The sequence below is a fragment of the Drosophila obscura genome, unplaced genomic scaffold, assembly GCF_018151105.1.
Source record: "Drosophila obscura isolate BZ-5 IFL unplaced genomic scaffold, ASM1815110v1 contig_186, whole genome shotgun sequence".
NCBI lineage: Eukaryota > Metazoa > Arthropoda > Insecta > Diptera > Drosophilidae > Drosophila > Drosophila obscura.
In genome coordinates, this window is record NW_024542774.1 from 6,662,842 (window position 1) to 6,679,855 (window position 17,014).

General features: G+C 50.8%; 2 protein-coding genes across 2 annotated transcripts; one reads left to right on the forward strand and one right to left on the reverse strand.

The window, feature by feature from the left end:
* The first annotated feature begins 1,301 nt into the window (after positions 1-1,301).
* On the forward strand, positions 1,302-3,283 carry LOC111074018 (putative inorganic phosphate cotransporter). Its single transcript, XM_022366639.2, has 4 exons — positions 1,302-1,450; positions 1,517-1,653; positions 1,710-2,807; positions 2,861-3,283. The coding sequence occupies exons 1-4, from the start codon at positions 1,390-1,392 to the stop codon at positions 3,050-3,052; spliced, it is 1,488 nt and encodes a 495-aa protein (XP_022222331.2). The 5' UTR covers positions 1,302-1,389; the 3' UTR covers positions 3,053-3,283.
* LOC111074016 (flocculation protein FLO11) lies at positions 3,276-16,724 on the reverse strand. The gene is given in 7 exon segments (XM_022366637.2): positions 3,276-4,788; positions 4,850-5,160; positions 5,218-5,394; positions 5,461-8,637; positions 8,640-8,984; positions 11,393-11,426; positions 15,996-16,724. Coding segments are annotated over 6 exon segments (4,908 nt in total). The 5' UTR covers positions 11,396-11,426; positions 15,996-16,724; the 3' UTR covers positions 3,276-3,893.
* Between the last annotated feature and the right edge of the window lie 290 nt (positions 16,725-17,014).

Below are 17,014 nucleotides of genomic sequence, written 5' to 3' on the forward strand. Positions count from 1 at the left end.
GAAAACATCGATGCATCGATGTTTTTAAATTTTTTGGAATTTTGGAATGTTTTATGGCGACTATCGTTTTTTTTGCAAGGTAAGTAAAGTAAGGGAAGCGCAGAAGGTATGTGTAAAAATATATTTATAAATTGAATTATTAACTGTATTTAGATGTTTTCAGGTATTCAACTGGTGGTGTAGGCAAAGTCGGTGGATGTGTGGCAACATTGTGCGAGTCCGAAAGGTCTTTCAGCAAGGCTGGACAGATCATATCGGACCGTCGCACCAGACTTTTGTCAGCGAGCAATACAATTTCTTCGCTTCATATAAGTCAGCTTTTGTCAGCGAGCAATACAATATTTTCGTTTCATATCAATCAGCTTTTGTCAGCGAGCAACTATAAATTTTCGTTTCATATCAGTCAGCTTTTGTCAGCGAGCAATTATAATTTTTCTTTTCATATCAGTCAGCTTTTGTCAGCGAGCAATTGGAATTTTTTCGTTTCATATCAGTCAGCTTTTGTCAGCGAGCAATTATAATTTTTCTTTTCATATCAGTCAGCTTTTGTCAGCGAGCAATTGGAATTTTTTCGTTTCATATCAGTCAGCTTTTGTCAGCGAGCAATTAGAATTTTTTTTTTCATATCAGTCAGCTTTTGTCAATGAGCAATAAAAACATTTTTTATTTTTTTTTATTTTTATTACATTTTACATTTCTTCTAAGCTTTGACATTTTTTTATATTGTTCCTAAATTTGTTACATATTTCCTAAGCTAACAAATTTTTTTTTGACCCCCCTAAAGTATCGACAACATACAGTACATATATCAATTTATTGACAGATTTGCATAGTCGCAAGCACAATATGTAAATGTCAATTTCAAATAAATCAAACAATTAATATATTTTATTTTTATGAGCCGAACGCGGTCAATCCCAAAACCGAACGCGATCGGCCCCAGAGCCGAAGACCTGGGAACGTACGCTGAAAACTCAGTAGCGCCACTTTCGTTGGATGAACAATGGTTGAAATTGTTTTTGTATGCAATCGTTAGTACCTTCTTTGTTTAAACTGGTCTTTACAAGTAATCTAATAAATGGGAGTCATTAAAATAAACCAGATTTCAGGAAATTGATTCACCTATCTGATAAAATACTATGTCCAGTCGTTAAAGTCTTAACTATTTAGTAATATTAAACCGAATATGAAAATCGAGGAATATCAACGCATCTTGTAGTGTCTGGCAGTATATTTACGGTATATTTTGGTATATTTCGGAGGGTCATCTATCAGCTGTATTTACATTATTATTATTATTATTAGACGCCGCCAACACTCTTCCCTCCACCGCCAGCGTAGCATCTATTAACTTGGCTACGTGGATAGAATTGGACGGAAGTGCACAATATGGTGCTCGGCTGCTTCCCCTGTTGCAGCCGGACTGGCTACCAGCAAATAGGGAACACAGGCAATTTGGTGTGCCCTTTGTTTGAATCAGTTTATTCTCTTACGTTGCACATTTTTGTATTTTCAGGGCCACGATTCGGAGTGCGACATCTGCAATGCATTCTGGTCTTCTTTGGCCTGGCCGTGGCCTATTCGTTGCGCGTTAATCTCTCCGTGGCCATTGTGGCTATGACGGATCGAAATTCCAGCAACCCGGACTTTCCTGTGGGCAAAGCCATACATCATATGCTTCGATGATAATTCATTATTTTTATTTGCAGGAGTTCGAGTGGAACGAGAGCGTCAAGTCCTACCTGCTGAGCAGCTTCTTCTGGGGCTACGTCGTCACCCAGGTGCCGGGTGGCTATCTCTCGGCCATCTATGGGGCCAAGTATATGCTCTTCTTTGGAGTGCTTATATGTTCCTGCCTCGCCCTGCTGACGCCCTTTTGCGCCATTACGGGCGGCTGGAAGACGGTCGTCGTGCTGCGTGCCGTCCAGGGTCTCTGCCAGGGCGTCATTTTCCCCTCAACGCACACATTCCTCTCGAAATGGGCGCCAACCGAAGAGCGCGGTCGACTGGTCGGCTATAGTTACTCGGGCTCACAATTCGGCACTGTGGTAATGCTCTCGGTGAGCGGCTACATTGCGTCCTCCTCGCTGGGCTGGCCCAGCATCTTCTATGTTCCTGGCTGTGCCGGCATTTTGTGGTCGTTCGTGTGGTACTTGTACTGCTCAAGCACTCCGGCCCAGCACTCAACGATATCGCCGGCTGAGCGTCGCTACATCGAGTCGTCTGGCCAGGCACGCCGTCCGTCGGATGTAGGACGCGAGGTGACGCCACGGCCGCACACGCCCTGGCTACGCATTCTCACCTCGGGACCATTTCTGGTGCTCGTGCTGGCTCACTGCGCCAACAACTGGGGCTTCTGGACGCTGCTCACAGAGATTCCCACGTTCATGAAGAGCGTCCTGGGCATGGACATCAAGAGCAACGGCCCGCTGTCGGCTCTGCCCTACTTCGCCATGATACTGCTCACGTGCGTGTTCATCTGGCTATCGGATGCAATGAAGCAACGTGGCACAGTCCTGCCACTGGGTTTCTCCCGGAAGTTCTTTAATACGCTGGGCATGTGGCTGCCCATGCTCGCTCTGATCGGTCTGGGCTGCATCACCGAGGGCGAGGCAAATTTTCGGCTGGCCATTGCATTGCTCACCATGGCAGTGGCCACCAACTCGGCCACATATCTGGGCTTCCACGTCAATCACATCGATCTGGCGCCCAACTTTGCTGGTACTCTGATGGGCATCACGAACTGTGCAGCCAACTTTATGAGCATTCTGGCGCCGCTGATTGTGGGATTGATTGTCTGGGATGAGGTGAGTGCGATCCATTCGATTTCCCATGTGCACATGTAATCTTTCTCTTTCAGAGGAATCCTGCACAATGGCGAATCGTTTTCTTCTTCACCGCTTTCGTTTACTTTATGGGTAATCTGCTCTTCATGCTCTTCGGTCGGACCGATGTCCAAGAATGGAACACACCAACTAGAACGCCAACGGCCACCACTGCCGAAGAGCGTGAAGACGTTGCTGGGGACCGGGCGCCGCTAATAGAGGCTTGAGTCGAGGCGCAGAGTTGGGGGATTGGTTGAAAATTATGAAACTCATGTACCTTGATGGGGAAGTGCATTCCATGGAATTGATTGAACGCAACTAGCATCGTATTACTAGCTATACTATACAACACATGACTATACAGATATACATATACAAGGATATACAATAATCACAACATGTACAGATCATATACAAATCCGGAACATACTCGTTTAACGCACTTGGGTGTATTTTTCGTTGTTTTATTTTTTATTGGTATCTGGTATCTGTATTGGTATTTGTTAGTACACAATGTTGTATGGTACAAGACTTATGCTGGCTATGTGCTATCCTGACATTATGCTAACTCTATGATCTAAGCACTAAATTCTCTAAGCGGGATTACGATATACATATCCAGGGAAACACTCGCAAGGATCAGCAGGATAAGCCTAAAGAAGTTCTTTGATAGGAATAAGCATTTCAGGTGTGTAATTTCTAAGCCTCATTCCAAAGTGTCTTCTGCTAAATATTCATCTTATCCAAAGAACTTCTACAGCTTTCGGGCCTAATCTCCTCGTCAGTGCGAATGGGCGTCCATCCATCCATCGATCTGCTTATCCTTATGAACATATTTGTAGTTAAAGCTAATTAATTACATCTGGATACGGCTTGTGCTTCTGGTGAGGGATGAGGCGCTCTGCTGACTAGCGCCGCCCGTTAAGGTGGCTGCCTGTCCGTCCTCGCTCGTCCCTGCCCCTGCCCCTGGCCCTGGCACCTGGCCATACCGATCCGTATCCCGTCTGCCCTTATATACATGCAGAGTCCATGTCCACCGTGCTCTGCCGGAGGGGTGCTCAGCTCAGCTCAGTGCAGTTTGTGGTTGGCGGGCAGATCCTCGGACCGTATGCAGCGTCCGCGATAGCAGATCTCCGTCTCGGAGGTGACTTTGGTCGATGTGGATGTGGCATACACCACATGCTCCATGAGGTCCTTGTGGAAGTTGTCTTTGCTGCCCTCCGAAGCACCTTCTTCTGTTGCTGTGGTGGTGGCGGTGGTGGCTGTCGGCTCAGCGTCCGCTGGCGAGAGAGTCGTTTTGTCCGTGGACGTGGCTGGAGTGGTGCGCTTGATGCTCGTGTACTCCTGCCGACGCTTGCCCACGGCAGCCAGTGCAGCGTTCACCGCCTCGTCCTCGCTCTCTTCGATGGCAAACAGATCGTGCAGCTGTTTCTTCACCTCCGAGAAGAGGCTGGGCTGTGTCTCCAGGTCGCCATCCGCATCCGCAATCCCATCTACATCCACATCCGCAGCGGTATCCATGCGACGCGTGGCACTCTCCAGCGTCTCCATGGGCAGCGTCGATGCCATGGTTGCCTCCTCCAAGGCCCTGGCGGTGGTCACCTCATACTCCTCTGGCGTGGTGGGGGACGCAGCCGTGGTAGTGACTATCGCTTCTGCTGTCTCCGCCTCGGTGGCTGCTGGTGCCAGCGGTGTGGTGGTCTTCGGCTGCTGCTCCTCCTTCTCGCTGGTCGCCGCCTGCAGGGCATTGTACAGCTGTGGTCCCAGATTCTGGGACTCGGCCGTCTCGAAGTTTTCGCCATTGTCCGAGCCACTAGTCACACGGCTCTTCTTCCATTTGCCACGCCTGTTCAGCCTGCCAATGCTGGTGGTGGTGCTGCTGCTGTTGGGTGATTCTGTGGCCAGTTCCTCGGGCACCTTGCCCATCACCTCCTCAAGCAGCTCAGCAAAGGATTTCTCTGGCCTGTAAGGAAACGGGAATAAGTAACTGTATGGCCAAAGCCAAAGCAACAACAAAATCTCACTTCAGGTTGGGCGCCTTTAGGGTGGTGGTGCGTTGCGCCGCTGATCCGCCCAGATCCGCAGCTACGTTGAACTCGTACGTCTCCGGCTGCTCTGTGGGTCCCACAGTCACGATCTCTGGCTCGTTCTCAAAGCTGTGCGCCTCTGTCTTGTACTTGGGATTCAGTGGCTTGAAGCTGTTGGCATTGGCGTTGGTGTTGGCGTTGGCATTGTTGTTGCTGTTGCTGGATATATCCGAGGATGGCGACCACTGCGACTCCTGGCCCTCCAGCTGGAATGGCTGCTTATAGCGACGCCGCTGGGTGATGGGAGTCTGCTGAAGATTCAGACCTTACAGTTGCGGCTAAAATGGAGAGTACTTCGCACTTACCTCCTTTTCCTTGGGCTCTTGGTTGTAGCGGCTCAGCTTGCGGAGATTTGGCTTCTGGTTAGTAGCTGGCTCCTGGACTTCCTCTTCGGGTGCCGCAGTGGAGGAGGCGGGATGGCCTGGACGCCGCTGACGCTGACGCACCTTGACCACACGGCGAGGCGGCAGGCGAGATCGGATCTGAAAGGTATGAGGCACAGCATGAGGGGGAATTGCCATGGGAAAGTCTCTTCCTCAATTTCTTACGGAAGGACGCTCCTCCGAGGGCGTGGTGCTGGTCACTGGCGGCTCCGTTGTGGTGGTTGTCCTCAGCCTGGGATAGTTGCGGCGCACGAAGGGTGAGCGACGCGTTGTGGTCGTGGGCGCTGCCTCAGTGGTTGCCGGTGTGCTGGTCGTGGTGGTCGAGGGGGTTGTGGTCGCCAGGGTGGTGTAGATGGGACTCACCTCATTGCGGACAATGCCCTCGGTGGGCGTGAGATCCTCCTGATTGGGGAAGTAGCCCGGCCCGTAGTTGTCCTTGGAGAACTCCTGATAATGCTGGGCGATCTGCATGGGCTCCAGCAGGCTGTTGGGGAACCTCGAACCCTGCTCACTGGCGCTGTCGATGCTGTTGCTGGGCGTCACCGTGTACACCTGCTGGGACTCCGATGCCGGGCCTTCGGTGGTGGCCTGGAAGTCGTAGGAGCTGGGAATGGCCGTGGGACTGGTGGGCCGGCGTGAGGGTGCCGAGGAGGTGCCCTTGAACACCGGATAGTTCTGCTTGAGCACGTCCCGTTGGTAGTCCAGATCCTGGTCCTCGCGCTGGCCGTTCTTCGAGCCCTTCCTGGTCTTCACCTTCAGCGTGTGGCGCTCCTCGGTGGTGGGCCTGTAGCGGATGCGATTGGGATTGCGGATGAGCGGATTCCGGGCGCTGGTCGGTCGTCGGGTCGGTGTCGGTGTCGCCGCAGAGTCCTCTCCCTGGTCACCGCTGCCCGTGGTGGAGGCGGTTCCGGCTGCAGTGCCTCGGTTGCCATATGGTCGACGGATGCGATGCGGCACCTTTCCGCTTGACTCGGACTCGGAGTAGGACACGGACGAGGTGGTCACCACCTTGGACACGGCCGGTTTGCGGGTGCGCAGCAGTGGACGGCGAGTGGGACGCGTCTCTGGGTTCTCTGGCTCGCTCTGTGGCGTGATCGTTGTGCCCGGCTGGAGCTTGTCCTTCTCCTGCAGATTGTTGACCAGTCCGGGAATGTCCGGCGTCAGAGCCGGCAGCTCTGAGGGCACATGGTAGGGGTTCGGCTCGTAGTCCACGTTGCTGTTATCCAGAATCTCGTTCTGCACTTGGTTGTAGCTGGGCCTGTGGTTCAGCGGCGCCTGTGCCTGCTCCTGTGCCTGCTCCTGCTCCACTTGGTAGCCAACATCCGAGGTGGTCACGGGCACCGCTGCGGGCGTGTAGATGTTCACGCGATGCTTGCTCTTGATCCTCTGCGTCGTGGGCACCTCGTAGTCGGGTGCGCTGGGCGTGTACTGCACCTGCTCGAAGGCGGGCGGAATCGTGGTGAGCGGACGCTGGCGGAAGGCATCCTGCTGCCGGAAGTACTGCTTCATGCGGTTCTCCTCCTCCACTGTGGTGGCCGTCGGCGGACGCGTGGTCAGACGCGGCTGCTGCTCCTGGACGGGCTGCAGGTACTCGGGATACAGGTGGCCACTGGCGCCGGGGAATTCCACCTGCGGCCGGGTGCTATACGTGAAGAGGGGCTGTGTGGGCGCCGCCGTGGTGGAAGTGGTCGAGGACGTGGTCGATGTTGTGCTGGTGGAGGTGGAGCTAGTTGTGGTGGGCTTGTTGGTCAGCGACTTGAAGAAGTCATCGCCTCCGATCTGATTGAGCGTGTCGAAGGGGTTCTGCGTCTTGGTGGCTGGACGGTAGATGGGCTGCTGCTGCTGCTGATGCTCCACCTGCACGTTCTGGGGTCGCTTCTTCTTGTGGCGCTCCTGCTTGGCGGGAATCTTCGGAGAGCTCACCTCCTGGATGCCATCCTGCACGTAATAGTAGCTGAACTTGTTGCCGCGCACAGGAGCTCCCGATTTCTGCGATTGCTGTGCCTGCTGTGACTGTGCCTGATGTGCCTGTGCCTGCTGTGCCTGTGTCTGGGTGGTGGTCTCGAAAGGATTGCGCGTGCTGCTCACGGCTGCATACGGACGCTGCTGACGCTGTGGCGGTGGCTGAGTCTGCACCGGAACGGAGTCCTTGGCGCGGTTGACCACAATGGAACCCACATGCGGCTCGGGCAGCAGGATCTTGTTGAATCCGTTCGGTGTGCGATAGCTGAGCGGTGCCACAAAGAAGGAGACGTCGCTGAGGTCACGTGTCTGGGCCAGCTGCGACAAATACGGCAGATCAAACTTCACATAGCCATCGGGTATGGGCATGCCAGCGGGTCCCACAAAGATCTCCGGCGTCTGTTTCGTGGGCGAATCGATCACGGAAATGCTGTGGGCACTGCGCAGGGCAGCCACCACATCCGACTGCGAGGGCCGGGAGCTGGAGCGCAGCAGGAACATGGCCAGCGGTGGCTGGTGTGCCTTCGGCTTGGGCTTGGCGGTGGAGAACAGCGTCTGTGCCTGCGGCTGCGGCTGTGGCTGTGGCTGCTGCTGGGACAGGGACAGGGACTGGCCAAAGCTCTGGAAAATGCTGTGCGGCTGGCTGGTGGAGGTGGTGCTTGGTCGAGCGGTGGTTCCCGAGCTGAAGAAGTCGCTGTCCGCGTTGGGATCCTGCGTGTAGAACTGGTTGATCTGGTAGGGATTGACGGCAGGAAGTCCTGGATTCACATTGAACTTGTTAACCTCAAAGTTGGAGCTGGAAGAACTTGGCCTGGACTGGCCAGACTGCTGTCGCTGCTGGTTGTACAGCGTGTCGTAGGGCACGTACAGCAGCTGCACCTCCTGCTGCTGCTGCTGCTGCTGCTGACCTCCACTCGAGGCTGGAGCGGATGAGGGCGCCGCCTTATTCAGCCCAAAGATCGACTCTGGCTCGGGGTCGAGTGGAAATACCTGAGGCGTGACGCTCTGCAGCGAGGGCTGCGTCGGCTTGGCATGGGACTTGGGTGGCAGAATGTCCTGGATGTAGTTTTGCTGACGAAGCGGCTTGTTCAGCGGCTTCTGCGCCAGGGTATGGAACTCGGAGCCGAAGGGCTGTGCCTGCTGCTGGCCAAACAGCGAGGGGGGGCTGAACAGCGAGGATGGGGCCTGCAGACCGCCGCCAAAGGTGTGCTGGATCTGGTAGCCCGTCTGCAGAGTGGGCGGCGACTGTGCCTGACCCGCCTCGTTGCTGTGGAAGGGCATCTCGAACTTGAAGAACGACTGCGATGTGGGCTCCTGGCCGGAGTTCGTCTTCAGCGCTGGCGGTGGTCCCTGACGCAGAGGCAGCGCCTGTCCCTGTCCCTGTCCTGTCCATTCGAATACCTTGGGAACGGGTACGAGAAATCAAACTGTGATCCGGGGGATAGGCCTGGCTTGGTCAGATCGCCGAACCGGGCGCTGGGTGGAAACGTCTGCGAGTAGGTCAGCACTCGACCATTGCCGGAGCGATCCTTTCCGGCGCCGCTTCCGTCCAGCGGCTGGGCGAGTGGTATCCAGTCCAGGGAATCCGTATCGGAGGTGGGCGCATTCTCGAGCTGGCGCGACCACTTGGCTGACGATTCCTGGGCCCGGGCAAAGGTGGCGGCTGTGGCCAGTAGGCACAGCCAGGTGGCAGTAAGTTGCATGCCTCGCTTCATAGCTTCATATGACTAGTGGGAGAGATGTTGAATTGTGAATTAGTTGAGCTGCGGTATAGGACTCCAAGTCCAGCCACTAAGAACAATCCAATCCGTTAGAATGAAGCCCCACCAAAAGGTCAATAATTATGGGCTGTTTTTCCTATCGCTACGAATCTGGAACGCGCAATTAACCAAACAAACTCCCACCCACTAAGAACAGGTTACAAATCGCGGGCTGGTAGCTCTTAAAATTATCCAAGAGGTTTTCGCCAGAAGAAAAGGTCAATTGCAGCCAATTGCAGGTTGCAGCTGTGCCGAATCCAAAGGCAAAACTTTCAGAGTTCTCTCGATGAATTTTTAATGAGATCTTTTCTCATGGACCTAACAGAGGCGAAGCAGAGGCGAAACTGAGGCGAAACAGGAGGCGACCAGAGGGTGCAGAGAGCAGGGACTGGGACAGGGACTGTGTACCAGTCGGGCAAGGTCAGTGGGCGGCGTCGGGGAGCAGCACAGCTGCAGTGGCACCCTTAATTCAGATCGATTTGCATGCTAAAACAAACGCCATAAGCCCGACTCAAAACTCTGGCCAAGTGAAAGGTTTTCGGTTGGGATCTGGCTGGGATCTGTAAATCAAGCGCGATAATTGCTGACTGTGGAGCGGGGCATGGTCTTGGTCTTGACTGGAACTTGCTCTGAGCTGCAGCGGTATGGCAAGTGTAACTGTAAGCGCTGTTAACTGGTCGGCAAGCGGTCCATAACTGCCGGTCTGCCAATCCAGCCAGCCAAACAGCCAGCCAGCCAGCCAGCCAGCCAGCCAGCCAGCCATAATTGTGCACTTGTCTTCATTTGGCCAACGCGAGAAATTGCAATACTTAAAATGAAACGGCAATCGAAGCAAAGAGAGCGAGGGGGGAGGGTACACTCCTCCTAATGCAATGCCTCATTGAGTAGCCATGATCCATGATCAATGGAGATTTCCTCATTGGAAAATCATTTTGCATACGGAATATCAAATGAAATATATGGCAAATGGCATATGTCTGGGCCGGTACTAATTGCATCATCACCTTCCACCGCCCATCATCCGTTGCAGTCCGCGGAATATTGTCAAGGGGCGGCCGAAGATTCGCTCATGAACGAGCATATGAAAACGAAAGTGAGTCGCCACAGAGAGTCGCCACCAAACCTGACCAGCCACTGGCCACTGGCCACTGGCTTAAGTGAGTAAAACTGCTGTTACTGCTGTTCATTCCGATCACCGATCCCCGAGCACTTTCGTTTTCACTTTTCCATTGAATTAATCGCACATACTCGCCTCGCTCGTATGCCAGCCCCTGTTTGGTTTTTTTTTTTGTAGCTTGCACTCTCAACGGATGCCAGGCCCAAACTGTGCGCGTTCCAGCCACATTAAATGGGTTAAACGAAAGCAAAAGACGGCGAAAAGTAATGCAAAATATCGTAACAGCAACAAAAAACGGAACTTGCAACGCTGCTGCTGCTGCTGCTGCTTCTGTTGCACACAGGTCTACACAGGTGGCACAGTGAAAGAAGAAAGTTCATTGCATCGGCGGAGTTGCCTCCATCGTTCCGTCGGTTCCGAGGGGGAGATGATAGCAAAATAATAGAAATTAGACACACTTGCGGTCAATATTTCGGACTACGCTCCAGCAAACCAGTTATCCACAAAAAGATACAGATACACAAAGAAAGAGATACAAAACTCATGGTCACACCTCAGTGAATACCAAAGACTGGTGGAGAAAGAGACGTTGGGGGGGGGGGGGGCAGTGCACTTGAAAACCACTGCTGCTGCTGCTGCTGTTGTTGCCTCTTTTCATTGAAAGTGAAATGTGACAATGCCCTCTGGTAGGAGTATACGAACATAAAGGGGCGCAAGTACGACTATACATAGGATCTGCAGCTGAAGGTGAAGTTGGAGCTGGCACTGGCACTGGAACTGATAATTTCCCTTTCATTTTGCAGCAGACATCTGGCGGACTTTCGTTCGGATGCGGAGGAAGGGAAGCCACAGATTAATGGCATTTCAGGCGGGTTTTATCACTGACCAGAGACCACAAACCACAAGACTACAGCCGGATGTTAGCACCGAAAAAAGGTCTGGCTTAAGCGGATTACAAGTGCCGCCGCGTCGCTCGTTAAGATCGTTAGTACTCGTAGTTTGTCCGGGTTCAATCAGTGCCTGGGGATTAGCATGGATTAGCATCCGACGACTCCCTCTCGGTAACTGTCTCTGGCATTGACATTGTTTCATCGCTTTGCTGATCATTTGGGTGTGATTTAATTGGATTACCCGACTCGCTGTCTGTCTGAGAGCAGAGCCACACCCACTGAGCAGTGAACAGTGAACAGTGTGGAGTGTGGAGTGTAGAGTGAACACCCACTGAGCCGGAAGGTCATTCATTCCATTGTAAACTTACCATAAACAGCGGCAGCAGCAGCGTTGAGTGGTAGCTGCAAAATATACAAAAATAATATGGAATTAGTTGTTGGATAATTAAAAGGCAATAGATCTTCCACGTTGGGCTCGCAAGCCCAGGAGGAGAACTACCAGGTGGGGACGTTGTAAAGGGTTGCATTACTCTGTATGTTGCAATGCCATCTGCAAGACACATTTGTAGCTGCGAGTGGGACTGGGTCTGCTGTTGTTTCTGTAGAGCTGCTTTTAATTGCAGTTGGAGGCTGCAACGGCCACGCTCCGATGGCCGTAGCATAAACCACACACCAAGTACGTACACACACACACCCACTCGTCGTACTCTCCACTCACATTTTGGCAACGCCTGCGGATCTGCGGATACTAAGAGCCGAGGCTGCAGCTGAATTATTAGAGCACAGCACAGGGGAGCGCAGCAGCATGGCCAGCCAGCAAAAAGAAACACAAGCCAAGAGCTAGAGCCGAAGCCGAAGCCCAAGCCAAGAGGAATGTGCGTGACCTGAACAGTTCAATTGTGTGACTCAGTGTGCCGCCAGTGCCACGGACTGCCAATATTTCACAGAAATCTTTGCGCAACTGCAACGCACCAGCACCACGAATTGATGTCAAGCCAACACACGACTCAGGTTGTCTGTCTATCCTACTCGAAAGCTACAATACCAAATGAATTGCACAAGCTGCACATTAAATATTGACTGATTGTATCTCAGACAAATCTCAGCCGCCATCTCTCAGATACAGTTTTTCGAGACTACGATCCAGATACAGATACTGACTGCCAAATCGCAGATGCAAAGCCAATTAGTTTTGTCCAGCAGCAGCAGCAGCAGCAGCAGCTAACGATGAACCGCCATCGAAATTGATGGCGACGCATAAATTATGCCATACCAAATGCAGAGCCAATGAACTTTGCCTTGGTGGAGTGGTAGGGGGTGGTGAGGCAAGAAAGAAATGAAACGAAAGCGACAATGAAATGGGCCTTTTGTCGACTGGCAAAATCAAAATTGGCTCTTGGGGTGGGGGCGTGTCACCATTGCCAGCGATTGTTAGGCCTGCCGGAAAGAGTCAGAGCAGAGCACCAGAAAACGACATAGGAAAATGCCCATTTGTGTTGTCTGCTAATTCCTCAAATTTTATGCCGCAGCGACCCCGAAGAAATGTTTGAAATTATTAAACGAAATGTAAATTTCACGCAGCCAACGGCGACGAAAGAAATGAAAATGGAAATATAACTAAAAAAAAAGAAAAAAAAACAACAAACTTTCATTTCTCGCGCTCACTGCTTTCCAAATGAGGTAAGAGTCCATACCCGATGTCTATGTTGATGTCGATGTGGAGGTGGAATTGGACTTGAAGACTGAGTTGGAGGGCAGGCAGCACCTGTTCGGCAAACCAAGCCACTTGCCTCGGCGCCGCCTCTTGCGTAATCTCAAGAATTTATGCTAGGCATTTGAAAGCGAAAGTATTTCTTCGACGAATTCCGTTTGGCATGCAAGGGGCAGGGTGGAGGAGGCCGCAACACAAACCGGATGTGTTGTTGTGGGCGAGGGCATGGGGAGGGGAGCTCTTAATGGGAGCTACACGTTAAACAGTTTAAATTGTTTTAAATTTTTATCACTCAACGGAATCGAATGGCAACAATAACGACACTGCGGATTGTGCAAAAGATGCGCTCAGCTAATTACAAAACTGTTGTTTCCAAATGCCCCACCGTGAGCCGGGTGCGAGGGAATCCAGTGAAGAAGCCAGTGAGCCAGAGATAACTGGGAGCCCCCCCCCCCAAAACAATGTGACAATTTCGAAAGAGCTACTTACTCTATATAGGCAATGTACATACATGTGCATACCCCGTTGATATACGAGTGTGTGTGTGTGTGTGTGTGTGTATGTTTATATGGAAAACCATAAAGCAAGCTCTGACAAAACAAAGGCGCAGAGCGGCAGCCCCAATCGGAGTAGCAGCCGAAGAAAGCAAATTGTGGCACAGACAGACAGAAGCTGAGGAAATATCCCGTACTGGCAGACAAATGCATGTGGCTTGGGTCGGATCTGGTTTGTTGTTGGTCTCTCTCTGCTGAGTGCCAGGGCAAGGAGGCGGTACCAGGGCACCATTCTGGCCCCCAGACCTGCTGCTTGTGATGCAATCCAACGAGTGTATCCACATAAGACGCCGTCTAAACGCAGCCAAGATACATATGCACAGATGAACATTAGCAATCAATCCACATCCGTGACCAAGACAAGAGTGTGAGAAAAAATTCAGTAGGCCAAGACACTTCAACTTGTCTGGTCTCTCGGTCTCTCGATCTCTGGCGGAGGCCTGGTCTAGAAAAGCGGCAAACAAAACGAAAAGCCCCAGCAAATGGGGCTGACTAATCAACTGCTGCTGCTGCTGCAGCATCTCGGAGACCCAACTGCAACTGCAACAACTCACGACTTGAATGCAGCGGGGCCAGGCCATAAAACCGGGACTGAAATTGAATTTTATGTTGTTGTTTCCACATTGATCTGATATTGGCAGTAATTATTCACATTTGGTATACAGATCGTGTCAAATCTGCCATTATATGTATTACTTAAATCCCAATGAGAATAATGGCCAACTGAAGTATTTTTTAACCGGTGTACAAATATTTACTTAAGTCTTAAATTCCGACATTTCGTAGATTAATTATAAACGATGCCATTCTTCTAGCTCTGATGCAACTGGTTTTTATATATAGCTATAAATTGACAGACAAATCAGTAAATTCAAGAGGCAAACTAATGAACTATTTGGATCAGTGATCAGTGACTTAATTAACTTGAGCTGAAAATATTATAAACTAAAATTTAATCTTTCCTTCTTGTCTTTTGGAATTGTTAAAAAATTCAGAAATCCTGTGAGTATTTTGTGACACATTTTTATGCACAGCTTTTATGGTAAAAAGTTTCTACTACATTTATAGCCCTACCATTAGGCATATTATTCAATATATGCATGACCTTCCTACTGCTCAATAGCTGACACACACGCTTTGCTACAACACTCTCATTAAGTTCTGCCACGCACTCTGGCAAACGTAAAGAAAGCGAACTAATGAAGCAAGTTTGCGTCCTAAGTCTTTTGTTTAGCCAGTGCGAGAAAGTCGTAATCCCAAGGCAGTGCGAGAGGCGGCTCAGCGCTTGACAAATTGAACGTTTTGCGGTTGAGTAATTGAAAGACCAAAAAATACAGACAGGCAGGCGGAGGGATTGATAGATGGATGGACGGACGGGTAGGCCACACAGGCTGACTGGGGCTGGGACTGGGACTGGGGCTGGGGCCTGGCACGTGCTGAACCTTGGAAGCTTCTGCGGCTACGCAAAGACATTCGCACGTTTCACTTTCATTGGTTTTAAACAGTCGATGGGAATGAGGATGGCGATGGATATGGTGGTGAGGCGGAACGGAGGAGTGGAGGAGTGGAGGAGCAATGGCAAATAAACACATCAAGCGCCACATTAAGACACGACAATAAAGAAAAAGTGAGTCTGAGCGGTATTATATTTTCTTGACACTTTCGCGAGTTTTGTTTCTCTCTCTCTCTCTCTCTTTGTCTGCTTCTGCATCTCTTTTATTGGCACTGAAATTGGCCGATGAGGCGGCTACGTGATTTCTGTTTGCTGCCAAAGGCTATGATGGCCATGTGGATGGGGATGGGGATGTCGTCTCTGTGAACGCGCGGGGCAGGCAATGGCAATTGGCCGGCCGGCGATGCCCGCCGCCTTCGTTTATTGTAATTAGAAAGTATTTAATTTCGAAAACGCCGCCAGCTCGCATATAAAAATGTGTATACACACATAAATAAAATAGGTATATAAAAAAAAGAGCAAGAAACAAAAACAAAAATCAAACAAACGTGAACCTCCCTAGGTAATTGTAATTTCCCTTCTGTCTCACTGTTTGTGTGTGTTTGCTTTTACGAGTATCTTCAAATGACAAACCGCAGTAGAAACATCCACGAATAAGTGAAGACATTAGTTCCGTTAAGATCGGATGGCATCACAGATTGTGGAAAGAAATGCCTGCCCCTGCTGCCCTTGTAGCATCGTATGTAAATGGGTCCGATAAACAAGACTTTTCTTGTCGAAAATAAAAGTTTCACCTGGTGAAAATTGGGTTAATGAAGTGGAAGATGGAAAAGCAGCAAAAGCCCGAACCCAAGACATTTACATCTGGCCCCCCAAAGAATAGACACGCAGTGGGACAGGGCAGGGGTCTCATCTCTCCCAACTTATCTACCCGTTAATGAGGAAGTATGGCCATAAAACTTGACTCGACTTGTCTCGTCACTCTCTAGAGCATGGATAGACGGCTGGCTAGATGGCTGGACGGACGGACGGATGGTTGGGGCAGACCATAACTCTTTGGGCAAACAAATTGCATGCCAGTTAACGAGAGAAGTGAGCAAAAACAAAATGAAATTTCCAAATAATTAGAGCATGAAAAAATAAACAGCAAAATTGCCAACACATGTGTGTGCTTCTGTGTGAAGAGTGAAAAAAAAAAATAAATTTCTATTTGCCTTTTTTGGCAGTTAGACGTCCCGCACTTGGCCACTTACCGCTCTCCTTCCTGCGTCAGTCAGCGGGCAGCGCTTAGTGCTGGTGGTGGCTTCTCTTTCACTTTGCCAAAAACTCAATTACTGCTTTTAATTTATACTAATTTGCAGATCAGCAGCACCAGAGGGGAAACGCGAACGATATTAAATCAAAATATAAATCTGTTGAGCTTCTCCTTTCGCTGCCGCTTGAATTTCACTTTGAACAAACACTTTGATGGTAGCGTAGCCGAGGGACACGGAATGGCATCCGGCAGGAAGCGCACGCACTTTCAGTTAACGGAGGAGCAGTGCAAATGAATGTCGTTGGGCACCACTGTGTTACAGTTGCAGTTACAGTTTAAAGTTACAGTTTAAGTTCGGTTTCAGTTAGAGTTCGAGTTAAGTTTTTGCCGAATAGCTGGAGCTGCGCCGCGTCTGCATCGTTGGCATGCCGTTAACAGACTGAAGAAATGAAAAGCGTCTCTGGCCAAAGTAAGTAAGAGTGGTTCGTTGGTTCGTTGGTTCGTTGCTGGTTTTCTTTCAGGCAGCGCTGCCAGCTTCTGCGTCTGCGTCTGCGTCAGCGTCAACCACAATACGCTTTAAGCCAAAGTGGCTTTTACGAACATTTTTGTAGCTGTAGCTGTCGTAGCTGTTGCTGTAGCTTTTGGTCTGGTCCAGGCCAGCAGACTGTAGCGGGCCAATATGTGGTCTGGCCGTGTCTGGCGCCGCACTGTGGTCCGTTTGTGGCCAACACAAGGCAGCTCTGGCCGGCTCTGGCTCCACCGATCTCTCAAAAGATCCACCAACGATTTGTGGTGGATAATTGAAATTAACGGCGGCCCGCCAATTCAAATCAGTTATCTTTCGGCCATAAATGTCGTCTGGGCCATAGTGCTAGTGCTAGACTAGTACTAGTACTCGTATTTCTCGTTGTTGTGCTGCTGTTCCTTTTGGTGTGCCAGTTTTGCAATTTGCTGTGACAACTTTTTTGTGCTGTGCTGCTGGGAAAATCGATCCGCTTGCAAGTTGCAGGCGATCCG